This window comes from Balearica regulorum, chromosome 19 (genome assembly GCF_011004875.1).
Source record: "Balearica regulorum gibbericeps isolate bBalReg1 chromosome 19, bBalReg1.pri, whole genome shotgun sequence".
Lineage (NCBI taxonomy): Eukaryota > Metazoa > Chordata > Aves > Gruiformes > Gruidae > Balearica > Balearica regulorum.
The window spans coordinates 1,968,600-1,996,505 of NC_046202.1; the positions used below are offsets into that span (position 1 = coordinate 1,968,600).

The window sequence follows — 27,906 nt, forward strand, 5'->3', positions numbered from 1 at the left end:
CATGCAACCTAAATTTGGGGTTGTAACCTCCCTGATATTTTGGAAAAAGCTGTGGGCTCTTGCCAATTACAGTAGTGGGGTTTGGGGGGTGGTAACAGCAGCATGGGAAGTGAGGGGTGGTTGAGCTGTAGGCAAGCTGAGGCTCGTGCAAAGCAGCTGTAAAATGAGCTGAACCCAGCACTCCCAAGCAGGCCAAGAAAACATTTGCAGCCTTGTAGGGCTGGGGTAGTCAACCCCCCTTGGCCCATAGGGCTCTTACTCAAAGCAAGTGCAGAGAAATTGGCTCCTGCATGCTGGCTGCACCACAGGAGGCTGCTAATCCACACCGAGGTGACAAACTCATCCAGCCTGAGTTCTGTCTGTGGGAAAGCACCCCTTCCAGCCATGTATCCAGGAGCTGTGGGGCTGGTGTAAATCGGTCCCGGGCTGGAGGGGTGACGTGCCCTGGAGCTGATGCACACAAGTAGAAAGTGGGTTTGATGCTTCCTTGGATGTGTCACTGCAGCAGGAGTCCTGCTTCTGGCTAAGGAAAAGAAGCTCTAGCTCACACCTTTAGCAATCAGGTAGTGAAACTGAGCCCTGCTCACCTCCCCGTAACCCCTGCAATGGACACCGGTGCTGTGTGTCCTCAGCCTTCCCCCTAAACTGTGGTTTGTTTTTTTTTTTTGAATAGCACTGGGGCTCTGGAAGATACAAACTGCCTCAAGTTAGGCAGCATTTCCCTCTACACAGCTGAGAGCAGGCTGAGGTTTTAACATGGAGCTTTCTGTCCCTGCTGCCTTCCCCTCCTGCTCCCCAGCAGCTGACACAGCTTTTGGCTTTGACTTTTTCCATTGCTGGGCTCCACTTTGTCTCCAGTTTCCACCAGGCAGGTGTCCTGCGCGATGCCTCGGAGCGTTAACTGTTTCCGTGCTGGAGAGGCCCCAGCACGGCTGCTCAGCTTCAACGGGAGCATGAAGCTATTTGGAAGCATCTGGATCTGGGGTACTGAGTGGAAGGTATGTATCTGGGGGAAACATCTGGAGAAAGAAACTGCTTCCAGATGTGTTTGGGCAAAAATGCTATTTAAATGTAAGCTCAATATATATTCCTGTCCTGCCTTACAAGCATTCAGAAAACATCTGATTGCAGGGCAGTCCGCGGTGCTGGCTGCTGCTTGCGGGTGGAGGTCTGGGTGCGGGACAGTGTCTGCAGACATGAGTGTGCATTCGCTGCAGGTAGCAGTGCAGTTCGTGGTTGGGGAGAGTGTCACATTATTTTCTCTTGTACGAGCCAAGTTATTTAATTCGTCATGTCGAGTATTTCTTCCAGATGTGGCATTACAAAAGCAAAGCTTTGCGGCACCGAAGGGCGGACAGGCTGGGTTTTGGTAGCTGTGCTCCATGTGTGTAACTACTAGACGTTATCTAGGATTCATTCTTCTGCGGGCATGGTGTAAAGCTGCAGGAGGAGGTGTGTGACAGTTAGCAGGGAGAGCCAGCCTTGGTCCCTGCCTCCCCTCCCCTCCTCTGTGACCACTCTAGGAAGGGACATAGTGATGGTGACGTCCTCCCCACCCTGGGCATCCTGCACGGGGCTGGGTGTCACAGCCTGCTCCGGTGGGACCACGCAGGCTGCAGGTCAGTGCTCGCTCTCCCTCCTGCCCAGTAAAGCCAGCCTGTGGCACTGCCACTGCAGCGTTAATCTTCCCCGAGCACGTGGGAGCAGAGCCTGTCACTGGTAAACCCGGTGCCCAACGGACCGTTCCTTTTGCGGGAGATTTGAGATGAAGAGAGAAAACGTGGAAATCGTTTTTATCTCACTTTCAGTCTCCGATGGGTAAATCCTTCGGAGGCTGGTGCCACACAGTGAAGGAAGCGGGGCTGTGCCATCCCTGCCCACCCGAGGTTTCCCTGCTTTGTTCAATTTATTGAGCAACGATTCCGACACCCTTTCCCAGACAGTGACTCATAGCAGCGCTGTGTGCATAAGCCATGCGTCTCAGAGCGCTTTATAGATACAGGAGCTGCAGGAACCTCGCAGGAGCCAACTGTGTTTATTAAAAGATGATCAGATGTTTCCTCCCTTAAGGCAGTGTCTAGCTGAGTCTGAGTAATAAGTCATTACCAACGAGACAAATAACTGCTTATCATCAGGTCAGCGCCTTCACCAGCCCTTCTGTTAGTGAGCGCAGGTGCCATGCTTCCGCACCGAGCGCTGGTGGACTCAGCACCCAGAACAGGGGCGTGAGAAGGGAGCAGCAGCCCTGCCGGCCCCCGCTCCGGTCCCCGTCCCTTCCCCTGCCGGCAGCCTGAGCAGGGGCAACCCCAGGGGGGCAACCCCAGGGGGGCAACCCCAGGCTCTGCTCTGCTGCTCAGCAGGATTTGGCCTTGGGTTAAGCTCGAGGAACAGTTTTAGCTAGCCCTGGTGTAGCTTGTTTCCTCCTGCCTCTGGAAGCAGGCTGTTGTCGTCGCCTTGCGGTCCGTGGCTTTCTGTCCTAGTGCTGGGGACTCGGAGCAAATGCATCAGAGCTTGTTGTGGCCTGCTGGAAAAATCGATGGCGGGCCAGCGCAGCGTGCTGCAGAGGCGGCCCAGGAGCCGGGGCCGTGAGCAAGGTGTCAGGCTCCGCCATGTCCCCTGTCCCTGCATGCCCCGTGCTGCCTGCCGTGCCTCTCTCAAGGGCTGGGCTGGAGAGGGAGGCAGCGGAGAGCGGGGCCAGCTCTCGTGCCCGTGTGGGATGTGGGGCTGGGACCCTCGGGGGCTCGGTCAGAGGCTTTCCTCAGACGCCATCCTCTGGCGCGGTGGCGGCGGCCCTCCCCTGCCAGATGCCATGGCATGTCTCCGTGTCCTTTGTTCCCTCCCTTGCTTACGCGTCTCCGTTGATTTATGGCCGTTGCAGAGCAGCCCGATGGCGGCTCAGCTGCTTGCCCAGACCCCGGCCAGGCTGTGTGCCCTCATTCCTGGCCTGCAGGGCGGATTTAGGGGAGAGATCCAAGCCCCCCGTGCAGTAGGGCCCCCCTGCATTTAAACACGTGCATGGCCTTTTCTTTCACCTCCTTCCAGCCTGGGTGTGAATGAAGTGCTTTCAGGGGGAGGATATTGCCGAGAGCCGCGCTCTCCCCGTGCATTGGTTACAGCCCATAAAAGCACGCGAGGAATTTGCCGCTGCGGTCCCTGCGCGGGGTGAGCGCAGTGAAAGCCGCCCTTTGTTCCCGCAGCCGAATCCCACACAGGGACGGGGCTGGAATCTGCAGAGCTGGTTGCGTGCTTCCCCGGCACGTCGCCCTTAGCGTCCCCTGCGTGGGTGCCACGCTGCACCAAGGCTGTCGGGAAAGGGTTTTCCTCTGTCTTACCCCCGGCCAGGGGCGAGCAGCGCCCGGTGCTGCGGTGCAGGATGAGAGGATTTCCCTGGGGTTTACCAGCAGGGTCGAGCACCTTGCGGTACGCACGGTGTGACCCGAGCCTTGGCCCCGTGCTGCTTAAGCTGAGTCAGAGGAACGGAAATCCCTTCTTACACAGATATTTTTCCACGAAGCGTTCGATTACAGGTTTGGGGTTTAATCTCACGCCCATCTCGCGCAGTTCCCCGTGCCGCTCGCCTCCTGCCTGCCGGGCTACCGGGGCCGCTCCGGCAGGAACGGACGGGGGGCTGACGCCGAGCCAGGACGTGCCTCTGCTGCAGCCTGCACACGGGCGGCTGGCGCCCAGCCCAGAACATGGCTCTGGAAAAAAATAAATGCCTTTTTTGTTTTTTTTGAGGAAAGCCCAGAACGCTTCGACAAGGACGAAACCTCTCCCTAGGTCTGGTTTTAAAAGCCCCGTTCTCTCTCAGGGCTCGGAATGACCTGGCCAAACACATCTGCTCCTCTGTGACCCGTGGGTCAGCTTGGATGGGGGAAGAGCTGGACGCACGTTGCAAAGGCTCCTTCTGAAACCATGGCTTGCAGGGGGACTGAGGGACAGCGCCCATGCGGCCCCCTTCCAGCAGGGTCCCCACCCATGGGTGCTGGCGGTCCCGCTGGCAGGGGGTCCCTGCGCCTTTTTCTGCCCTGTAATTAGCACAACAGAAGAAAAGCGCTGGGTGACTCAGCAAGCGTGGGGTGCCAGGCCTGGGCTTTGTCACCGTCCTCAGCAAGACTGACACATGCAATTCAGGCAGAGCCTGGGCTGGCTTAAGATACTGGGTTACTTAAATATTTTATGGAAAATCATTAAGCAATTAAATCTGGCGGATCTCGCATCAGAAAAAGCCTGTGCAGTAAACAGGGCAATGCTTCCCGGTCATTTGGGATGTCTTCTCGGAGTCTTAACTCCAATCCTCGCTTCAGAATAACTATAATTATCTCTTAATTGCCATTATTGTTTAACATTTTTAGCATTTGCAAGTGCAAACTGTTACAGTTTTCCATGCAGATACAATCAGTAGCCAGGGTTCACAATGAAAGCAATTAAAATCCTGTGATTATTACAAGCCTGCATGTCTATACAACAGCTTCAATCTGCATAACTTGCCAAGACGTAGGCTAGAAACTCAGACAAATTTAGCATTTATTTAGTAACCCAGCAAAGCTACTACCTCTTGCTGCCTCCAATGATTTGCATCTACGGCACTTTTTGGAAGGACGCGAGCGTTGAGGGGAGGGGAAGGAAAGCATTTTCTAGAATACATCCCTGGAGAATATACAGCAAAGATAAAATTGTGCACATGAATTATGCATATGAATTATGATTTCACTCCTATTTTTGTTGGGATTAGCTCATGTTTGGTGTGCATCCCTGGCAGGTTGCTGGCTGTTCGGCACCTAGCAGAGCGCTCTCTCCAACTCCCAGCAGGTCACTGCAGTTTCGGGTCCCGCGTTCTCCGCTCTGCCGGCAGCAGCCTCCCGTGGGCTGCAGAGCTTCTGGGGGATCCGGTAACGATGGCAGCCCCTGCTCCTTCACCCCTCTTGGGTCTGGGCAAGTAGTTTTTCTGTATTAATTTATGACATCTCCTCTGAAAACACGCAATAGATGAAAACAGATTTAGGTGTAAAACTAAAAAAACCCAAGTCTGTGCTATTTTGCGTAGAGGGAGGTGTTTGCAGGCTTTGCTGCCACCAGCCAGGCTTCGCCGGTGTCCCCGGTGTCCCTCGCCATCTCCCGAGAAAGGGACGTCCCAGCCTCTGCCAGCTCTGGGGACGTAAAGCCCGGGGAGAGGAGCGCAAGGGGGAGGCAGGAGCAGCGTTTCCAAAATCTCTGCGCCGGAGTCAGCTGCAATGCCAGCACACGGATGATTTAAGCCACGTTAAATAAAACCAGCAGTCCTTCCATGCAGAAACAGCCTGGGAATCCTGAGCCCCTTTTCCAGGAGGGCTGGTAACCCCAGCCCACCCGTGTTTCCATGTGAGAGGAGCTTTAATGGCCCTCGTTGCAGGGGAGGAATTACCCTAATTAGCCAAATCAGCAGGGCTCCTGCAGCCAGGGCACCAGCAGGCTGGGCCTGAGCAAGTGGGGCTCAGGGAGCCGGGGGGGGGGGCCAGGCTGGGGTGGGTGCGGGCACGGGTACCCTTCCCGTGGTGGGACCACGTGGGGAGGCTCAGGGTGCTCGTGGGTGCTCCCCGTCCCGTTCCTTCCCTTGGCATCCCGCATGTCGTGTCCCATCCCCGCATGTCGTGTCCCATCCCCACGTCCCATCGCTGCTGCTGCCTTGGAGTACCATCCCTGACAACCCAGCAGTCGTTTGCATGAGAAAATGAGATTAGGAAAGTATTTCAAGTATTTGTGTCTGTCCTTCAGCGGCAAAGAAGCCCGGAGCCAGCGCTGTTTGTCCCGGCAGCTGGCCCGCAGCTTGGGAAACAGCCGGGAAGGCAGTGGGAGACACCTTTGGCACCAGCAGAGATAATGCTAAATTTGCACATGCCTTTGGGGGGAATGGTAAATGTGTAGCACGGTGGAGGCAGGGGCACTGGCTAAATCCCCCTCCCAGGGATGGAGTACCTGCGTGCGCAGGTCCGCAGGGCCCCCTCTGCGGCCGGGGGCTCCCTGGGACAGCCCCTGCTCCTTCTTCCATCAGCTCTGGGGCAAGTGGTTTTCCCGGCCCCGCTGTCCTCAGCCCAGCCGCTCTCCTGCTCTCTAACCTGAGCGAGTCGCCTGAGAACCAGCGTGGCTCAGGAGAACGGCACAGCTCGTGACACCGGTGTGCAACGCACGGCGATACTCCGCAGGGTGCGGGCAAAACACAGGCAACTGGTGCAGCTGCACGGACTCCCCGGGTGTATGAGCACATCAGAGAATCGGGGGGGTTTCTAGGTTCAGGTGTTTGATCTGCTTTGAAATGCTGCTGAGAGGAAGTGAAAAGTCAGTAAATTTGGCCGGTCCCAGGAAAGAGGACCAAAGGCAGGACTGACGGAAACAGCAGTGTTTGGGAAAGCCTGGGACTGAAACCCCCCAAAATTCCCCTCTGAGTTTTGGGCTAGTTTTTCTCCCAGGGCAATAAGATTAAGATGAACTGTCTCTGTTTTGCCTTTTCCAGGAAGAGACACGGCTGACAAATCTGAACGGCAAGGAGGAGGGAGGGAGAAGGCGCAGCAGGTCCCAGGTCATGGCTTTGTCACCATCAGCAGGTATCTGCCGTGCCCTTAAGCTCTGTCCTGGCTCCTGTTTAGTTTGGCTTCCCCAGGGCAGCTGTCACCATCTCTGCATTGTCAAACCACCTGCCTGAATTTCAAGGAAGTCCTCCATATATTCAACAGGAATATCAGTTTCCAGGAGCTCTTGGTGGCCTTGAGACCAGAGCAGCTAACCCGGGGATTTCTGCTGAGCTGTGCTCACACCACCGGAGCTGGAATTTCTCTCGGCTGGGATGTCTGCTGGGGGCTGCACGGAGGTGGGCGTTGTTTAAGCTGTAACCAAACAGGGTCGGCAAAATGTTGTCAGCGTTTGCCTGGCCTCAGCCCCGCTCCCTGGCCCCGGGAGGAGCGGGGATCCCACTGCGACGATGGCGAGGGGACCAGCCTGCCCCGACATCTGTCCGGGGCCACGGCGCGGTGCTCGGCTGTCCTGGCGCTGAGCCGCATCCCGGCAGGGATGGACCCAGCCCCGGGGGAAACGAGCTCAAGTGATGCAGCCCAGGGAGGGCACTTGCTGCACATGTTTTTAAACCAAACGTGGCTCCTGAAATCAGTAGAGGAGGAGATTCCTCTGCAGCCTGGGGAACCATCCTGTCCACATTCTTCCCTGGGACCTTCAAAGGAGCTGAGGAATCCAATTCCACTAATTTGCTTTGAAAACACCAACCTAAAATTGTAATTATGGCATGCTGTATTACAGGGGAGGAAAGAACCCACCAGACTGTAGCTACCTTGTTTTCCTAAGACAGGAGTTTTGATGATTTATTAAGACTTACATTTTTAACAATATTATGTTGGTTAATGTTGGAAGATGTTCCTACAATTAATGAAAATTTCATAGACTGACTGGGGAAGAAAGAGACCATTTTATGTCCCCTACCAGATGGCCTAAACCAGCTGCTCACTTTTTCCTTTGAACTGTGATTCTAATGACTTCTCTGTCCTTTGAAGTCTGCCTCTGAGCTGCTGAACCAGATGTATTTGCATGATAGTAGCAGAGCACGTTTAGCAGTCCTGGACTTGTGCTATTTTTCCCTCATGGCCACTGCTAGATACTGCGACGTTTGCTCTCCTTTGGGGGTTTTGAGGGGTGGGCGAATGTGAAGGCTTACCAGACACTGGTAAAATGGGTCTTGGTGTAACATTGCTGGCTTCAGTGGAGTTATTCCCTAAACCCACGGCATCTCTACCCAGCTCTCGGCTGGTTTCGTTGCTTTATAAACCCGTGCAGCTTTCAGTCACGGATTTATTAGGGCCTCACAAAAGCGGGGGCTGCTGTCAACACGCACATTTCAGCACTGTTTTCAAAACAGAGGACGAGAAGAAAGGAAGAGCTTTAAAAATGTATTAAGAAGTTTTTAAAATAATAAATCACAAAAGAAAATGGTGACAAAAGGAACAAAACCAAAAAAAAAAAAGGTCCCTGAATGTGGGTTTGGTAGAAATTCATGCCAAGCAGAGAAGTTGGGAAGGCAACACCCGACAATTCCTGGCTTGGAAATTTCAAACCCAGCACAGCTCCGCCGGAGTCCGTCCCCAGATGCTGCAGAGTCGCAGAGCAGCAGCGGGTGTCAGCCGAGACCCCAGCTCCAACGCGGCCACCCCGGCTCCAGTGTGGCCGCCCCGTCAGACCCACTGATGCCGTGGGTGCAAGAAAGGCTTTCTGGGATGGAGCGAAGTGCTGGGAGGCACCCGCTGCCACGTGGTGGGCGCTGGGGGTGTCCCCACCGCTGCACCCCTGCTCTCCACCCTGGAGCTGTCTGGCGCGGTGGCAGCGGCTGCGTTACACGGCACCCGGCTGTGCACGGCGGGATGCAACTCCCGGGCAGCGCTCACCCACCCCAAACCCTGGAGCTTTGACACCAAACCCATGCATACGTTTCTTCTGACAGTGATCAAGACGACCCTTACACAAAGGCTCCACCGCGGTGAATCACAGGATATAGAATCATTGAGGTTGGAAAAGACCTTTAAGATCATTGAGTCCAACCATAAAGGTGGGCCCAAAGGTGGCCACGGGCTCCTCTTTTTCACAGTGCTGCCCAGAGCACCCACAGGACATCGAGCAGCTGCTCTCCCCAGAGCAACGGCTGGCCTGGGAAGGCAAAGAACTGTCTAAAATCACCCCAGCCCAATATTCATACGTGGTACTGCTTGAGGCTGTCTCTGCTACGTGTTTCACTGCGCCTGCCTTGGACGCCTGTTAGGGACTTTCGGGGAACAAATAATAAAGAATGGAACGACAAAGGTAAGAAGCAGAGCAATTAGCCATAACCAGACAGCCCAGGGCAAGAAAGCAAGCCAAGGCGATGGTGCTGGTGGCACAGCATGTACTTTTCTTACTCGAGGTGCTCAGTCTGATAAGGAAATGAAAGGAAGGTAAAGCGAGGTGAACCGGAGGGAAGACGGTCTCTCGAGTGAGATACCAGATCTTGGCTTTGCCTGGTTGTGACATGGAAGGAGAGGACACAGTGCTCCGACCCTGCAGCCGTCCCGCTCCTTTCTGGGTGATGCAGATCCCCGTGCCGCCAGCTCTGTGTGCAGCAGGGCGGCAACGCTTGGCTTGTCCCTGTCCAAGTGTATTTCCCCATCAGCTGGGGCCTTTCAGTTCTCGGCCTCTCTCCTGGGATCCTATTCACGAGGAAATGGCGGGAGACCATCAGTCAATTTGGTGCTACCCATCAGCAAGGAACTAATTCTGGGTGATGCGCAGATCAAATCTGGAGTCACGTCCTTAAGGCGAGCAGGTTTCTCTTCCCAACCACCAGTCCCTTGCGTCCCCAGAGCCGAGATCTGTTACGTCCCATGTCTGCCTAAACCAGGTACAGACAGATCTGGGACAGGGCAGTGGGTGTGCGACAGGAACAACCTGTTATAGTCCAGCAGTGCTGGGCTGTGCTCTTACTTCAGGTTACATCCATCACTTACTGATGGCACTGAGGGGGTCAAACCCGGCACAGTCCCCCCCCGCCGCTCCCCGGGAAGCACGGCACACGGCTGGGGAGGAGCAGGCCTGCCAGGGATGGCCGGGCTGCAGCCGGGGGTGGCCCCGGGCGCTGCGGCCACCAGCGCGGCCAGGCAGTGCCACCTCCCGCGGCGCTCCCCGCCCGCCAGCCCCGGGATGCGCCCAGCCGCCCCCCCCCCGGCTGCCCCCGGGCAGACGATCGTGCTTCTCCCGCCGCCCCGCGGCCACCAGTTCAACTGCCTCCCGGGACAAGCGCCGGGTGAGGCGGCAGGGCTACGAGCGTGGCACCCCCGCAGACCCTCCGCACGCCGGGCGCACGGCCAGGCCCGCAACCCCCTGGCCGTGCCGAGCGCTGCTCCCCGCCGCCCCCCGGGGCTGCCCCGTCGCTTATTGCCAGGCTCCTTCCAAGTGAAAAACGGGCCCCTCGGAGGGCGCTGGGGGCGAAGGCAGGCCCCGGGCTGCAGTGCGGGGGGCTCCCCGGCAGGGCTCCCCACACCGGGGGGGGGGGGGGGGAGGGTTCCGCCCGCCGCCCCGAGCCCCAGCGCGGAGCCAGCCCCGCACCCCGCGGCCCCCGCCCGGCCGCCGCCCCGGAAGTGCTCCCCGTTGCCGTAGCGCCGCGGCCGGGCGGGCGGAAGATGGCGGCGGTGGCGGGGCCGGAGGAGCCGGAGCCGGGCGGCTCTTTCCGCCGTTACCTGGCGCGGCTGGGCGCCCTGAGGCTTCAGCCCGGCACGGAGCGGCCCGACGGCGGCCGCCGCACCGAGCTCCACCTGCTCTTCGACCAACTCATCTCGGAGAGCTGCGGGCCGGCGCCGGCGGCCGGGCCCAACCCCCAGGTACCGCGGCCGGGGAGCGGGGCCGGGGAGGCCGGGCCGGGCCGGGGCTCCCACCGCCCGCAGCGGCGGGGTGCGCGCACACGCTCGGGGAGCGGGGGGGCGGAAAGGCGCACGCGGGTGTGCACGTCACGGGAGTGTGCACGTCACGGGAGTGTGCACGTCACGCGGGTGCGCGCGTGCTGGCCGGTGTGAGCGCACACTTCCGCGGGGCTTTCGCCTACCTGCGCGGCTGCTCGTGCCGGGGACACGCGTGGGCGTGCGCACAGCGGTGGGCGTGCAGGGGCTCTCCCAGGTGTGCACGCCCCACGGGTGTGCCTCCGCGCAGCAGCCCCCGCGCGTACCGCCCTGCGGCCCCCCGCGAGCCGTGGGGTTTTTCCCGCACGCCTTCCCCTCGGCTCCCCACGGCCCCGTTCTCTTCCCGCCTTCGTCCTCCCCGGCTCTCCGGGTGCTCTGCCGCCGTGTGCCGAATCCCCGCCGCGGTCGGTCGGTCGGTCGGTCGGTCGGCAGGCGGTGGGTGCCGGCAGCGGGTGGGACGGTGGGCACGGGGACTCGGCAATTTTCACAGGCTGCTACTCAAACAATTAAAGTTTTTCGGGTCCTAAAGCGAGCCCCTCAAAGCCGCGTGCTGCGCTTGGGCGGTATTGGTAGCGCTTGGTTGGGAACGCGCCGTACCGCGTTATTATGCCGTCAGCAGTGCTGACTTACCGATTTTCCTTCGTTCTATTTCCAGAGTAGGCTTGCTTTGCACTTTGGAATTAATTGATTTATTTTTTTTTGGCTGATGCTCCTTCCCCCCCAACCCCCCTTCCGTTCCTTGATCTAACTTTGTATTTTTCTTTTGCCGTTACTATTGGCTTTGGTTTTGCTCCAGTGTCTAAGTGGTGGTGTTCGAGCAGCGCTCCTGCCACGCGAATCCGTGTCAGTGGATCCCTGCGTGGGGGTGCAGGTCTGCGGGTGAACGAGGGGAAGCTCGCTGGCTGGAGTTTCGTTATCTGTGTGTATTGATGTTAGTGGTATCAACACGCCGATCTGGTGGTTGTGTGATCAAAGTCTTAGCGGATGATGTGGTTTCCACCCTAGCTTTGTAGTCTCTAAATAATAAACCGAGGCTTTCTTTTCCAGGATGTTTGTGCTCTGCTTGTCCAAGCCTGTCAGCTGGTTCACCTTGATCAGGAACATCTTGTCAGCAAAGTTTGTCAGCTTATCCATCACTTACTTAACAGGTTTCAGGTACGGAAAGTTTGGCCTTGTCCCTCCTTTCCCTGTGTGCTGGCTCCCTGGTCCCCCACTAAGCCAGGGAGGCCGCCTGGCTTTTTACCGGGCTGTGGAGCCGACCTTCGTGCAGTTTCTCAGATTTCCGCTGTATTGCCTATTTATTCTTAGCTGAGGCTCTGGTCTGTGCCTCTAGCATGGTTCCTCACGTAGAAGCAGCTCTCAGTCAGAAGTGGCACACCATCAGAAATACTCTTGGCTTTAGGGCACTCATGTTGATTTATCCGTTTAAGTGTCGGCTGATTCTGTGATTGTGTGTAATTTTAACAGCCGGATCACCCGAGTCTGTAACCAATATATCTGCATATATTGGCTCCGGCAGTACACGATGTTTTCTTGACCACAGTCCTTTTCTGTTATGACAGGTGATGGTTGATGAACAGAACCTGAATTTTCTTCTCTTCTACTGCATCTCTGCTCTTAAGCAGTGCAGCTCTTGGACACATGTTGAAATTCTGCAAGCCTTAGCAGCTCTTGTTTACAATAATGGACCTAAATGTCAGAAGGTGAGTTTGCACGCTAAGAGGAAGTAACCACAAAAAAATTGCACTCTTTTGCTGTTTCTCCTTTCCCTTTTTTTTTCCCAAAGAAAGAATAAAAAAGTATCATGTTCTGAAATCACCACACCTTTTATGTTAAGAATAATCCCATTTGAACCGTGACTGACATTTGTGGAAAAGTTGGATTTCAGATGCGATAGGTGTGTATACTAATAATCACTAGATAACGAGCTTCTTGCCGTGCCGAGTACCTCTCTACCTGCACGCTGCGGCTGCAGGGACCACTTATTAGCTGGCTTGAGGGCACCAGGCTCAGTCTGCAGACTATCCACCCTGGTACGCCTCTGCAGCGGGCAGGAAGAACGTGGGGAGCTTCAAATTGCAGGAGCCTGAAATGAATCCTGTAACCAGAGCAGGTCTTTAGCGTGCGGTGGGCTCAAAGCCGTTTCAAACTGGAGGCTATCGCGTATCGATCCTGGGTTTGTACGAAGCTCTTTGTGGCTGCGGTGTGACTGACAGTGTTTGATATGTTGAATTCCCCTGCTGTCACCAGCTCTTGGCAGCTTGCAGAGCAGTTTCTGCTGTTGGCCCGAAGTGCAGGGTGGTGATGCTAGCAGTTTTGGAGCTGCTAGCAGTTTTGGAGCTGCCAGCTTGCGTGGGTTTGTAGCCTATATAGCTGCAGCAGTTTGGTACAGCAGTTGTTACTAACCTAGCTTTATGTCTGGGAAGAAAGCATAAACTGGGACTCAGTCTGAACAACACGCTTGATCTTTTTTTAATACAACAGAAGAGAACTTTGGAAATTAATATTTTTGTGCCAGTTTTTATAAACATAATCTGTCTATGGAATCGGAAATTGCAGCTGACAAATCTTTTTTTTTTTTTTGTTGTTGTTGTAGCATAGATATGTTTAGCTACCAAACAGAAGAACCAGGAGGTTGAGGGAAGAGCGCTGCTCCCTAATGACTTTTGGTGGTTCGTTTCAGTATCTCCCGGATTTGCTGGGCAAGAGCGGGCTCTTGGTGCAGTTCAGCGATTCTGCTCAGCCGGACGTGGAGCTCAGGAGGGCGGCAGTACGCAGCATGGCAAACCTGTGCCTCAGGTGCGTACGGGCCCCTGCGGATGGTGGAGTGGATGCTTTCGAAGATGTACATCTGACAGCACGGACAGCCGGTCTGCTCTGTGTGTGCTAGGAACAGCAGATTCAGGACCGATAAGGCGTATATGCATGAGTTTGAAACGTAAAACTTTAGTGCTCCAAGATATTGTATCATCTGTGGATAAAACCGTAAACTCTGTCTTCCAGAAATAATGTTACAGAGATTAGTTTAGGGGAGAAAAGAAAAAGCGTTGTGCTTTCTGATCTCTGCGGTGATTTTTTTGGGTTAGTTTTGCGTAAGAAATGGTCCACTATAAGTTTTTTATAGTGATTGCCAGTTATTCTTTTGCAATTCATCCATTTTTCCATTTGACATGTAAATGTGCTGATGCCACAGCAACATCAGATCTTTATTAGCTGCTACATGGGAAAAATTTTGACTAACCAGACTCTGTGGGCAAGCAGGCAACTAATAAAAGCAATAGATATTTGGACTTGCTGTAAAGAGTTTTTTGGTTAATAGTTCCCCTGAACAGATAGCTTGTTTTTTAAAAACAAAACTTTGGGATTTCAACACTTATAGATGAAGTCTGAAGAACTACTTAGTGTAAATAAATGCAACATCTGGCGGTTTGGGGAGAGATGATTTTTCTGTGTGGAAGGTTGGGATTGTTTAGCCTGGAGAAGAAAGACTAGATGATCTCCAGAGGTCCCTTCCAACCTCAACTCTTCTCTGATTCTAATTTTAGGAAAATCACTTGCAATATTAGAGTTTTCCCATGAGTATTATCAAACATACGTTGATGGCTTGAAGTAATTAAATGTGTTGGAACCAGGTGCTTAGGAATCCATTACAAAAAAATATTTAATGACTCTATATCCACTGCCACAATTGCCAGCTCTTACTAAATGGGACTCAGGGTAGCAAAGATGAAGCCATGTAGTTGCCCTCTCCGTGCACTGACTCAAGTGAATGTTAAAATGTTTCAGCACATTAAGGTTGCCCAGACTTCATGGAAACTGGGGAAATGGCAAAAGTCATTCTAGGTACTTTTCAATGCCAAATTTTGCCTAAAAGAGCCTTGTTAAGCTGTTAAGCTTGTCAAGCTGTGCTTGGAGAGTCACTGTACTTGAGAAGGTGGCCGCTGAGCAGGTGTGAGGCACGCTATGGGTGTACCAGTCTTTGTGCAGAAGGCTTCCTCTTGTTCTTTGTCGTGGTAGAGCTGATCCCTTCCAAAGAGCCGTCCGTCCATCTGGGGCTGTGCCCGTCAGTCTAGCAGGGGGCTTGGATCTGCATCTGTAAGTTTATAAAGCTGTGGGGCAGACTGTAAACCAGCCAGTGGTCTCCTCCTGCTTTAATTTTAGTGTGCCTGGGCAGCCGTACTTGGACGAGTCCTACAGAAGTGTCTGTTTTCAAACTTTTCTAAGTGTTCTGCAGTCTTCAAAAACCTCTGATGTAGATGACATCGCTTTTTGCATGGTAAGTGTGAGTCTAACTGTCTGGAATACTCTAATTAGGAGATTGTGCTGCTGGAATAGTGGAATTTGGAATATGTGAGATTTGGAATATTGTCAACTGAGATTTTGCTTAAATAGTCTATTTTTTTTTAAATAAACATAAGTAACTGTCCCAGTAATTACGCTGAGCAAAACCTAGAAGGTCACTTGAAAGATGTGAACCTTTGATGGTTTGGGAAGGAAAAGTGAGTAATTTTGTGTTTTGGTTTTCAGTTACTGCAAAATGCACTGAAAGGCATCCAGTCGCTTCTAAATGGTGGGAAGATGAAACTAATGCAAACTGACCAAATTGGATCTCTTCTTGCAGTATTAAAGGTAACTACTTAAATCCAGCGTGAGAAAGTGGCAGATACTGGATGGCACATCTTCCAGACGCCTGTTAAATGGGAAACAGCAGGAGAAGATGAGAAAGAGGGAGCAGAGAAGCCTGAGCAGGGGGGGAAATGTAGTGGGACATATGAAGAAAAAGACGTGGAGTTTCTCTCACAACATCTTAACTGCGCTTCCCACAAAAGAATGCGAGAGAACGACGGGAGGCTCGTTCGTTTGGACCTACTTAAAATGCTTCTAGAGAGAGTTGAACTTCAGTTGGTGCATAGCTGTTACATAGCATGGGGAGAGGCAAGACCTGGGGGAAGGACCACAAGCCCAACTGAAAGCTGATGAACACCTGAGTAAATACACAGTACATCTTTGTGCATTGAACAGGAAAAGTATGCTAACGTTTTGTTACTGTTCTAGAAATGTATGTTTCATGGCCTGCCAGGGCTGAGCATAGAAATGCCCGCAGCCTTGTACCCGGCTCCGTTACCCCAGTACGATAAAAGGTCGCCTGTCAAACAGGAACAATCGGAACCGGCCGCCTTTAAGCAGGCAGGGGTAAGCTGAAACGATAGTGATTCTACGGCATGCTCGTTGTGCGCGCGTTTGCGGTGGTCGTATGTTACCTGATGTGGTATTAGTGGCTCACAGGCAATTTGTGTTCTGAGCGTGTGATACATTTCACGTTCTTTGCTTTAAAGGTATTGATTATAAATCTCTGCACCGAGGAAAACTGCTTTGTGAACCCAGATGACGAGAGCAAACGGCTCCGCAGAGATTGGTTTTCCTGAGTTCAGCTATGCGCATCAGTTATTCATCTATAGCCAGGAATCCTTGGCCTGCAGACTAGCCAAAGCTTTTTATTTTATAAGTTACATTTTCTCTAACACTTGCACAATTGTTTGACTCTTTCTTAGGAAAGTCAAGTTCATCTAGAGACTGATTTCCTCCCTCCTCCCCCATCTGTTCTGCTTAATCCTTCTACAGGTTATTTTTTAACCCTGTAAACATTTTAGATTACCAATTATCTGAAAGACATTAGAGAAAATGAAATTGTATAGTCATGTTGACTTGTTTCTTTTTAGATGTTAAATACCTACTGTAAATCTAAAAGAACTACTGTTCCTCTTCTCTAATCACTTTTGTGTGCAATATGATTTTTAATAAGTTTTGTTGGAAATCTTTTGCTTTACTGATGAAGAGGAGGCCAAAGCTTAGTTTTTGAGGCTATTCAGATATAAATTGCTTGCTTACACCAAGGTATTACTACACTGATGTTACTGTTGCTACTAATGAGCAGAGTTTGCAAACTTTCAGATACTAAAGGATTGTTTCCATACGTACAGTATTGCACATACATATAATTGCACTTATGTGCAGTATTGTTGCATCAGAAGATGCTAAATAGCTGCGATAACTCGTGGTTAAACTAAATCTCATCTAAAAACTCATTTAGAAACTTTGACATTGAGGTACTGTACAGAGGGCATGATTTATTATATTAAACTGCTTTTATTCTGGATTAGCAATTAGTTTTGTTTTCAGATGAGACCTTTTTCCCTTAGTAAAAGATTTACAACTACAAAAAGTTTGCACATCTTTCTAGATGTTATTTCAAAATATTAAAAAGTATCAATTTTTCATCTGAAAACAGAATCGAAGAAAAAAGTCCAAAGGGAAACAAAAGAAGGGAGAGTTTGGGGAAGAAGGAAGAGAAGATTTGGGTGATGCAGGAAATGAATCGGTCCTTGGAGCAGACATGCTGAAATTACACTTGGGGGATGTGCAGAACAGTCCATGTTCGGATCCTCGGAGCCGTGCGTCGGAAGTTACATACGTGCCTGCTGGAAAGGATCACTTGTCTTCACATTGCGCCGGTTGGAAAAGAGTCAGCAGCAGCGAGTCGGAATACTCTGACGCTGAAGGTGGAATACAGAGCAAAACGAGGTGATTGTTGGTCACGTAAACATGAAGCGTGGTAGCGGAGTGTACTGTTGTCCGTAACAATTTAAGTCCGTATATCATGGTAAAGCAGACCTTTTGTTTCTGTAGATCTGGCCCAAATTTTACACGTGTGCAGGCTCTTACGCTTCCACAGGATCCTAGCGCTTTGTTCTTAACCAAAACTGTTGAGGAAATCCCTTCCCCTTTTGATTTACGTGGTGATACAAGAAAATGGAAGGCAGTAATTCATACTGGTTTGAAAGTAAAATAGTTCTTTCTCTTCCCGTTCGTGGTCTAAAAATTTTCTTCACAGCTAGCCACTAATATAAGTGAAAGAGGTTAAGTCCATTACTTTTCCCTGCTGCTATTTCATTAATCTTTTTTGTTTTTAAGATCTTATCAAGCCAACGTTCGTCAAGGGGCTCTAGCCTGTTTCCTCTCTGCTATAAAATCAATAGAAAAAAGAGTTCTTTATGGCTACTGGTCAGCGTTTGTTCCTGATGCACCTGGGATTGGCAGCCCCCAGTCAGTGTCCTTGATGACTATTGCTTTAAAGGACCCTTCTCCAAAGGTGAGGCAGCTCGGAGTAGAAAACGCATTGTGTTTTTTCCCATATTAGTCTCAAGAGTTGTATTCTCTGGCCTTCAGTAAGTACTTTGGCTACTGTATCTGTGTTGCTTGGTCGCCGTACCACAAGAAATAAAAGAGGACGTGTTGGTTAAGGAAACAAAGGGTTGGTTGTATACTGCTTAAAGTTGTGAGAAAAGATAGTTGGAGTTGAATTTTCTCTTGCTGGAGAAAAGAGACCGTCATAAATTTTAAAATCCTCCATCAGTTCGAAGGAGTTGTTACAAGTGGGTAACAGAAATGTTTTATCATTTCAGACCCGTGCCTGTGCTCTTCAAGTTCTCTCAGCCATCCTGGAAGGTTCCAAGCAGTTTCTTTCCGTTGCTGAAGACGCTAACGATCACAAGAGAGCTTTTACTCCCTTCTCTGTAACTATTGCTTCTAGCATCCGGGAGCTGCACCGCTGCCTGCTGCTGGCCCTGGTGGCAGAATCCTCTTCTCAAACACTCACCCAAATAGTTAAGGTAACCCCACTGCAAATGTTTCAAATGCTGCCCGAGAGATGATATTGGTCTCTAGATTAAGTCGTGAAGAAATTATTGTAGCTGTTGAGGACTAAGGTGGTGGGCGGATATAGGCTGTTGGCGTCTCACGGGGCTTCGCTGAGTCTTCCTAGAGAGTCCTAGGGTTTCTTCTCTCTTTAGCACCATTCTCTTGTTCCTGCACTTCTTTCGTGTAGTCTTTTCGGAGCTGAATGAACCTATGAAATGATTCTGAAGACTCACATCAGCTTTAAAGCTGGAATCCAAATTGGCAAAAAAAGCTTTCCGTGGGCTATTGAAATTCCTTGGTCTTTATGCCAGGTCACAGCAGTTAAATACTTGTTCTTAGGAGCCAGGTTTGTAACCAGTTTTCAAACAGCAGATAATTGGGGCATTTGTTTTCAGGTGCCCTCAGATAATTAGCTGTCTAAATGACCTAAATTGCAAATGTAAAAACAAATCTGTTGGAGGCCAGGCTGACGTTGTGACCACCGCTCCGTGTATGTTCTTTTGTGTGTTTCAGTGCCTTGCAAACTTGGTTTCAAATGCACCGTACAGCCGTTTAAAACCCGGGTTGCTGACAAGAGTTTGGAACCAGATAAAGCCATACATTTGTCATAAAGGTCTGCATTCTGTTTGCCTGGGGGCTCTTTGTATGTGTTACATCTTAATTCAGCGTTGGTCGTTACAAAATAGTTGCGGATTTTCCCCTCCCCTCCGTGCTTCATAAATACATAAACATATGTATTGCTATCGAATTCTGTGTTATGATCTGTCTTGTCTGAAAACCGCTGACACGTCAGGGAGATGCTAACAGACTGGTTTTTTCTCCTCCCGCCCTGTTCTTTCTTGCAGATGTTAACGTTCGAGTTTCTAGTCTCACGTTATTAGGGGCTATAGTATCTGTCCAAGCACCTTTACCAGAGGTGCAGTTACTTTTGCAACAGCCTAGTTCTTCAGGGCTAAATAACAGTGGTAGCGTAACCCCTCACCGTCTGAATTCTTCTGAGCAGTGGAGAAAAGCACTCCCCTCCGAAGGGGAGCCTCCAGATAATCCAGCAGGATGTACGTCTTCAGAACCATGCTGGCTTCTCCGTCTCTGCGTTTCCATCATCGTTCTGCCCAGAGAGGATTCCTGTTCTGACAGCGATGCTAACTTTCCATCGCTTTCCAGCGTTTATGAGCCGTGTCCCCTTCGACTGGAATCCTTACAGGTGGGGACGAACAGCTAGCTTGTGAAACGCACCGCTCGGTACAAATTACCTCGTGTCAGCCAAGCCTCGCTCGCGGGTTGCCTTTGCTCCTAGCTCTCCAAGTGAGATTTAGGCTGAAGCGTTTGCTAGCGCAGCATGTCTGAGCCGCTGTGACTGAGCGAGCAGTAACATTTCGATTCCGTGCCTGTGGCCGCAGCACACCCGTCCCATAGTGAACCTGCTGCAGTGAGTTCATCTGCCTGTGATTTTTGTTACCTTCCTTATTTTTAAATGTTTGGTTGCGTGTGCTGGCATCTGGTGAAGGCTTTTGAGTCTTCCTCATGCAGATTCCTCCACGCAGAATCTAAATTCGTTTTGCTAGAAAGCAGTGGGGAAGAACCTTGCAGTCAAAGAACAATCTGCAAGGAACCACGGGGTGCTGCTGGTATGACTAAAGCAGTACCTGGGAATGTTGAGGCTTGGCCTTTTTTTCCTTCGTGTAACCACAGAAAATAGTCGGATTTTGTAACATGTGTCCCAAGGAGTTTCTCTCTTTTTCTGGAACAACCAAGATTCGTTGAGTCCAGCTTCGCAGCAGCAGTATTACAGGAGATACAGAATGTGTTGCTCTTACAGGCACTCTTGCTTAATTTTTTAGCTACAGGAGACCTCGCTTACAGTAAATAATTTATTGTGTTGCTACCCGATAGTGTCTTTGTGGCCCTTTTTCGAACAAGATAATGGAATAGGGAGGTTTTTAATTAGCTCTAGCATTCTAGAAGTTGTGCTGCAAGGTGTATCTGTTACATCAGAGTTTAGTATATGGCCCCAGTGTTGATTAGCCCATTAACATCCTCTCTGTGTGTATTTGGGGTATTTTTGGTTTAATAGGAAGAAAAAATGTTGAATGGAATTTCTTTTGTTTGTGTTTAGGTGTTGGCTCTTCTTGTAAAAGGTTATTTCTCTATGGCTCAGAGCTATTTCATAGAACTCGGAGAAGTGGCTTGCAGATGCATGGAAGAAATGGATCCATCCATTCAGCTTCATGGAGCCAAAGTAAGAGCACGAGGAGACATCAACATTGTTTGACCAAGTCAGTTTTATCTGTTAGTGTGCTTTGCAAATACAGATGAGCAGTGGTGAATATTCAGAGCATCTGTACGTGTGTGATGTAGCATCCCGTACAGATCTGGTGCCTGCTCTAGCTCTTTGGGAAATGCAGTACCCTGACACCTTCTGCTTCCAAGCTTGAATTCTTAGCAGAATTTTGTTGCTCTGCTGAGTCACCAGGAAGCGTGGGAAATGCAAGGACTGTAACACTAGCCCTTCCCTGATGTAGCATCAGCTGATGCCGGAACTGCAGTTTGTCACCCAAAGGAAAGCTCAGAGAGATTTCCTCTTTGCGCGGCAATTTGTTATGCTGTTCTAGCTGGAGACTTTATTTTTAGAAAGGCTTTTCCTCTAATTTCTTCACTGGCAGGGACAGATTAGAGTCCAAAACAATACTGAGTCTTCTATTTTTGTTCCCTGGGTAAGTATAGTCCTAGGTAAAGGTTGCTGTAGTTCCGAGGTACTTGAGTGATCCCTGATAAAGACATAGTTGCTTTTTGTTTGCTTGCAGCTTCTGGAGGAGCTGGGCACAGGTGTACTGCAGCAGTACAAACCCGATTCAGCCGTTGCCCCTGATCAGAGAGTACCGGTCAGCGTGGTAAGTGCGGGGGCTCCCTCTGAGATTCCACTTCACTGAGCTTCCTTTCTTCAGCTCTCTGTGAAGTTACTGGCATGGATACAGATAAATCGGTTGCAGGAAAGCACAAAGCGACTCAGTACCCTGCAGCGTTATGGGTGCTGATACGTACAATTTTTGTAGACTTGCTGCATTGTTTTGGTTACATGATGTTCGCACTGCCTCTCTGGCTTTCCTCATCCCTCCTCTCTTGCCTGCTCTAAGTCAGAAAGCTGGAAGACCAGCGCAGATTTTGCACGTGTCATTACTGCTGCATAAAACCTGGACGTACGCTTAGACTTACGGTGAATTTGCGTTGTTACAAGAGCCAGCCTACGCGTTCTGGCTGCTCACAAGTGCAGAGGGAGTGGCCAGAACCATAATCCATGTGATTTCAGAAAAATTCATTGTTTGGGGCTGTTTGTTGGAGAAGTTTGCGGAAGGTGAGGAATTGGCATTTTAGCCTTGCTTCTGTGAACGGAAGGCAAGTTTTCTTTGGTGTGTGCTAAGTTTTGAGCTAGTCACCAATGACCCTCCAAGGTAGAAAACATGTCCAGAGGCCCTGGGTTTCTGTTGCTTGATACGAACGTAAATTGTCAGGCAAATGAAAACATCCAGCTGTGTAGATTCAAGAATGGGATCGCAGTTCTACCCAACGCGATCTAATCTGAGTGTATGCGGCCTCGAGAAGGAAACCAGCAGTACTCACTGCGTGAGTGCTTGATAGCAGTACTAAAATGTCTCTTAAATGTTTCTGCATGCTAAGTATTTTGGGCTTCCAAACAGTTGTACTCAATTTCACATGTGATTATGCTACCTGCTTTAAGACTGTCTTAAAGATGACCATAGAAAAACCAATCTATTCTAGAACTTGGGCATAATTGCTGAGTTTGAATAGATCAACCTGGCTGCTTCTTCTGTAGGTTGTAACTTTCTGGACTATGATGTTAAATGGCCCTTTACCTGGCACGCTTCAGAACTCTCCGCATGCGACTCTTCAGACCAGCGCCTGTGACGCCCTGTCCTCTATCTTGCCAGAAGCTTTCAGCAGTCTGCAGGTAAGAGCGCGCTCCTAAGCATGGCCGTTTTGCCTTTTCAGGCTTCGTTCTGGTCTGCCAGATTACAGTAGTGTAAAGTCTTTTAAAACTTAGAGAGAGAGGGTAGAAAAACCTTCCAGAATTTTAATTTTAATTTTTTTTTTTTTTTTAACATTCTGAACAAGTTATGACTATTGAAGACTAGAAAAGGCAACATTGGCGTAATTAGTCTGTCAAAATAATTAAACTGTGGGTCACAGAAGCTGTTTGGCCCTGGCATGAATACTCAGCCTTAGTGATGATGCACGGGAGATGGAGGGCAAGGATTTCGTTGCAGGAGGGAGGGGTGAAGGGTTGTTATTCTGTTGGTTAAGTGTTTGGAGAGACAGCCGAACTAACAGCCGTGGACTGACGTTGTTCACCAATTTGTATGCACGTTTTTTTCTTTTGGCTGGCTTTTAAAACACTAAACTGCAGTGATTGCCCTGGCAGTAGCAAACAAATGTGTTGGCCTTACTCTCCTTTTGCAACATGAAATATGCTTTTAAACATGAAAGCCTTGGCAGTGTATCGCCCCTGCATTGTGCAGCTCCTTTTATGTCACTGTGCCCTTCTTGATGGGGAGTACTCTGCCAGATCTCATTTGCCCAGGAATTGCTAGTGCAGCAGTATCTCTGGAATTCTCCGTCTGGTTTCTCCAAGTACAGCGTGTACTTCATCACTCCGTACTTTGATCCCGTACACTCTCTTGTCCCTGTCGCCGTGTGGGGTCAAGTCAGTGCCCACTCTGACCCTTTGCTCTGATGAAACAAAGATCTTTGTCATGGGTTGGTAAACTGACAATCTGTCCAGGATGAACTTAATCTGCCTGGTTGTCCTTGTTAATGAAGGGGAAAGAGTGAAGTAAGACAGGAAAAAGCAACCGATCCAGTCTGGTTTACTTCTGATGGGCCATGCCTTCTGCGTTTGGGTGATAGTTAATATTTTGGGTTCCTTTGTGGCCTTATCTAACAGCAACAGGATTGCGTTTGCTGGAAGCATTCCCATTTCCTGTGTGGCATCCTGAAAAGCCAGTCAATTTACTTGAAAGAAAAGAGTACGCTCTGAATAGTAGCTCCTATAGATTCCACATATTAGGATCTTTCGGAGTATTTGTCAGTTGTCTGTCTTTGTGGGACAGAGATCTTTTCAGTGTCTCTCCATTGCCATGGCTGCTCGTCTTTGCAGAATGACCAGCAGATACTGTGCGTCACTCTGCTGCTTGGCCTGAACCACAGCGAGAACCCCCTGGTAAAAGCTGCTGCCGTGCGCGCACTTGGAGTCTACGTCCTCTTCTCTTGCCTTCGGCAGGTCAGAACTGGCCCGTTTTTCTTATTTTGAGCTATTTTATAATGGGTTTGACGAACTATAAGATGTGGGGCATGAGTTCTTTTGGAACGAATTGGGCTTCCTTCTTGCGTTTGGTCTGTAGTGTGTCTACAGCTTTGCTTTGCTGTCTGCAGACCTGCTCTTAACTTTCTGTGTGTAACTGGACAGGACCAGTGTGGGTCTAAGCGAGCTGAAGCAGAAGCCAGAGTGCCTGATAAAGAGGGGGGAGGTCGGGATCTTCCCCGAGCTCTTGGGCACAGAACTGGGAAAGGCCAGGTTGGCACAAAGGAGCCACGAGAGAGGAGGTAGAGCTGGGAAGAAGGGAGCGACTGTACAGCGCTCTGTGGAGTTTAACAAGTTTTTAACGGGAAGGATTCAGTTTTGCTTAAAACTAAAAAGTAAAGCTTATTTTGAGACAAACGCTGGTTTGTTTCCACAAAAAACCCCCCTGATCCTAGCTTGGCTGAGCTGGAAGACTCTGTAGTTCTTGCAATGTGGCCTTAAATGGGTGATCGTAATTAAAAAATTATGCAGTAGGTGATGTTGAGATTTGAGTCCAAAATATTTTGAAAGAAAATCCTTCACCATAGGCAAGGGAATGAAAATGAAATGTAATGTGCCATAGGAGAGATTAGACAGGCACCTCAACAGGGAGTTTGGAGAAGCAATTACTTAAGAGTGGGATTTGATGAGTATAAGATCAGCGGTCCAGGTAATTACATTAAAATCCAAAGTAACTAAAGCACCAATGAAATTAAATAATACATTGAAACCTTTCAGCAGGAGCTACCCAAGAGAGTGGTGAACTTGGTCAGCATGCAGGCTTAGACTGTTAATTAAAGATCAAACAAAGCTGTACAGAGAGCACCATAAACATGTTAAAAGTTACCGCCTAAAAAAAGAAGAGTATATTAATAGAGCTGGTCTCTGTGCAGGTATCGTCGTCCCTAGAAAGGCCGGAATGTACGTTACTAAGGAAATCTCCTGAGTTCTTAAAACTTCCTAACTTTACTTTTATAGGATGTGATGTTTGTGGCAGACACGGCAAACGCTATTCTGAATTCCCTCCATGACAAGTCTCCGAACGTCCGTGCCAAAGCAGCCTGGTCCCTGGGCAATCTTACAGACACTCTGATCATCAACAAGTACGTAAGCGTGCCGTGGCCCAGGGAACTCCTCTCTGTGCCCACGTTCCCATAGCACCAGACAGAGGGTACTCATCTACTTCGTATCAAAAAAAGCCAAAATTTGGCTTGGATGCTTCTTTTTAACCACTCTTCAGCGTGTGTGTCTACCAGTGAATGACACTGTACTACAAGTATCCCATATCCATCTGGGGTTGAGTTTTACTAAACTGCTTGGGTTTAGGTCTTTCTAATCATTAGTTCTGGAATATATTCCAAGGTTACTTTCAGTTTTCTATTTCTTGTACGTTGCTTTGGGTAATTGCGCATTCCCTGGTTACTTTACTTTCAATGTAACACAGAAGTAAGATTAATAAATACTTAACGCTTCCTCAAATCAAAGACTGAAGGAAGTCTAACCTACTGTTACATTTTTAACGAGAGAAATAGTTATCATATATTCCTGCTAAAGAATTGCCTCTGAGCAATTCATTGCCCTCTGTTTTTTATTACAGACTTAATGCATTGCTAACCGGCTTTCTTGCATTGATAGTTTGGTTTTAAATTAATAAACATAGTGGTCACATGTAGTAAGGTCTGCCTTACATATTAGCCTTCTAAAGAGTGAAGGTTGTTGATAGCCTTTGTAAAGGATTGTATCTCGTCTTTGGGGATGGATCGCCCGAGCTGGCCTTTCACAGTGTGCTGCTTCTGCTAGGGAAACAATGGGACAGAGTTTTCAAGAGGAATTTTCTGATCTCCTGCTGCTGAAAATGTTACGGTCTGCGACTGAAGCATCCAGGGACAGAGACAAGGTATGACTGAGGGGAAGGAAGGTGGAGTTATCATAGTGTCGTTACCTCTTGCATTTTTATTTAAAAAAAAAAAAAAAAAAAGAAAAAAAAACCCAGTTACTTTGGGGTGTTTTGCCCCAGGGGATGAGGAGCTGCAGCTCAGCATCCTCTCTGGAGGGCTGGTGTTCAGATGTTTCCCCTGTTGTTTGACCCGCAGGGCATTCGATTGCGCTTTTTCACAGTGCAGGGGCTTTTTTTGGCGGTGCTGGTTTTTTTTTTCCTTAGGGTGACCACTTGCAGAGAAGGATCTTTCTGGTTGCATTTAGGAATTTACCATCTGATAAGACGCCAGTCTGATTCCAGATGGGCTCCTTGGTGGCTCTGAGCATGATTCCGTAGCAGGCTTGACAAAAGCTTTGCCTATAAGCTGAAAGCCAGAATGTTTTGGGTTGGTTTTTATCTGTATGTGTGTTACAGGTGAAGAGTAATGCAGTCCGGGCCCTTGGGAACGTGCTTCATTTCCTTCAGCCATACCACATAGCGAACCCCAGGTTTAGGGAAGCCATCGAGGAGTCTCTTCAGGCCCTTATTTCTGCTGTGGAGAGTGAGGCCACTATGAAAGTGCGCTGGAATGCTTGTTACGCGCTGGGGAATGTATTTAAGAACCCTGCCTTGCCACTCGGTGAGTAACTGGTCCCGCTGGCTTTGCATTTGCACAGCAGGTTGTGGTTTTGATAAGGTGGTCACTGTTACAGATGTGTTGGGGAAGAGAGGAGAAAGCAAACTGAGCTGAATCTTGCTGTCATAGCTTTCCCAGAACTCTTGCCAGTGAAACAGGCTGAGCTCCTGCGAATGCTACTACAGGCATAACTGTGCTGCCTTCAGCTGGATCTGTCGTGGTAGAAAAGAGCGTGAGGATGGGATTACAGCTGTGAATGGATGCAAAGCGTCACTTTTCCTCTTGCAAAACTTTAGAACATTAGCTGTTTTTTAACTAATTTTTCATTTTGTAACCCCTGATTCTCTCATTTGGACCAGAATAAATACACTAAATGTAAGGTCATTAAATATTTAGCAGATTCATTTACGGTTTTGTGTATTTTGACTGATTGAAAAGGGGTTTTTGTTTTGTTCTGTTTTAGGAGAGGCTCCTTGGACCACGCAAGCATACAGTGCACTTTCCTCAGTAGTGAAGTCCTGCAAGAATTTTAAAGTCCGAATCAAATCAGCCATGGCCCTCTCCATCCCTAGCAAGAGGGAATGCTACGGCTCCACTCAGCAGTTCTGCCAAATCTGGAGTGCCTTGGTGGTAGCTTTGCAGAAGAGCGAAGACACCGAGGACTTTCTGGAATTCAAGTACAGTGCCAGCCTCAGGACCCAGATCTGCCAGGCTCTGCTTCATTTGTTAGGTCTGGCGAAGAGCACAGACCTGCCGGTCATTTGGGAAACCATAGCGGCCGACGGGGATGCAATCAAAGCCTATGTCCTGCAGTATCTGAAATCCGGAGTTGAAGAAAACGAAGCCGGAACGCACGCGGACTTGTGCGAGAGGGAGAGAGTATTAAAAAGAGCTATCGAACATCTCAGTGGGACAGAGAAACAGCTGGAGGGCAAAGCTAGGGTAAGAGTGTCTGTGTATCTGGAAGATGTCTTGACAAACCATGCCAACGCCGCTGAATTAGCAGAGGCTTAGAAGGAAACACTCGGTGAGCAGTGACTTACGCTTCTGCCCGGGCCAGAGGAGAAACGCTCTGCTTCCACGCACACAGGGCATCCGGAAGAAAAGTTTCCTGTTGCTGGTATTAAACAATTTGTTACAAACTTATTAAAATCATTCATAACGCCTGAAGAAAACATCTGTACAACTTTTTTGGTGTATGTTTAGGGAACCCCTATGTTGTCCTCGCTCGGTTTTGTTTGTACATTCAGCTGTTACAGTGTTACCACGTGGAAAACAAAGGCCTTTTCCTTCTTTGTACGTTTTATAAAAACAGCCTCTTCTCTCAGCTTATCTAAAAGCATTTTGTTACTATTGCTGCTGTATTCAAAATCATGTTTGTAAAGGAGGGGACTGGAAGAATTTTGTTTTTCTGAGCACTAGAAATGTTGTCACTCTTGCGTCCCTGCAATAAACCTAAATATGCCAATATTTGAATAATAGCTTCGAGCAAACACACTTTGCCTTTACCTGTCTACGTTCCTGGTGTCTCACACCTGGCCTGCGCCTCCCTGCTGCCTTCACCCATCCTGTCTTCCGAAAACATGAAATTCCTTGTTTCCGGGCGGACGGTACTGTGCCGCATAAGTCAGAAAATTCAGAGTAGGGCCCCTGTGGCTGGAATTTTGACTCTTCCAGCAGCGCTACCCCCGGCGCTCCGCCGCCTTTCTGTGGGAGGTGCAGTGATGTGGGTCTGTTTCCATTTCGGAATTCTGTCCCCTTCCCATTCCTGCGTGATGCTGTTCCTCTGTTTGCTGTGTGCTTACTGTGCTGATAGCCGGTGGAGGGCTGAGCTCCG

At 49.7% G+C, this 27,906-nt stretch overlaps 1 protein-coding gene across 2 annotated transcripts; it reads left to right on the plus strand.

Annotated features, from left to right (window-relative positions):
* The first annotated feature begins 10,072 nt into the window (after positions 1-10,072).
* Positions 10,073-27,566, plus strand: HEATR6 (HEAT repeat containing 6). 2 transcript variants are annotated; one of them, XM_075771286.1, is made up of 20 exons: positions 10,073-10,385; positions 11,508-11,615; positions 12,023-12,163; positions 13,144-13,259; positions 14,622-14,736; positions 14,988-15,089; positions 15,516-15,653; positions 16,750-17,042; positions 17,433-17,610; positions 17,924-18,130; positions 18,672-18,771; positions 19,004-19,362; positions 20,275-20,397; positions 20,963-21,049; positions 21,991-22,125; positions 23,332-23,454; positions 24,493-24,617; positions 25,315-25,411; positions 25,868-26,072; positions 26,533-27,566. In XM_075771286.1, the coding sequence occupies exons 1-20, from the start codon at positions 10,188-10,190 to the stop codon at positions 27,081-27,083; spliced, it is 3,501 nt and encodes a 1,166-aa protein (XP_075627401.1). In that variant the 5' UTR covers positions 10,073-10,187; the 3' UTR covers positions 27,084-27,566. The 2 variants fall into 2 exon arrangements, with proteins under 2 accessions (XP_075627401.1, XP_075627402.1); XM_075771287.1 differs by lacking the exons at positions 10,073-10,385; positions 11,508-11,615 and having other exon boundaries at positions 13,057-13,259.
* The last annotated feature ends 340 nt before the right edge of the window (positions 27,567-27,906 follow it).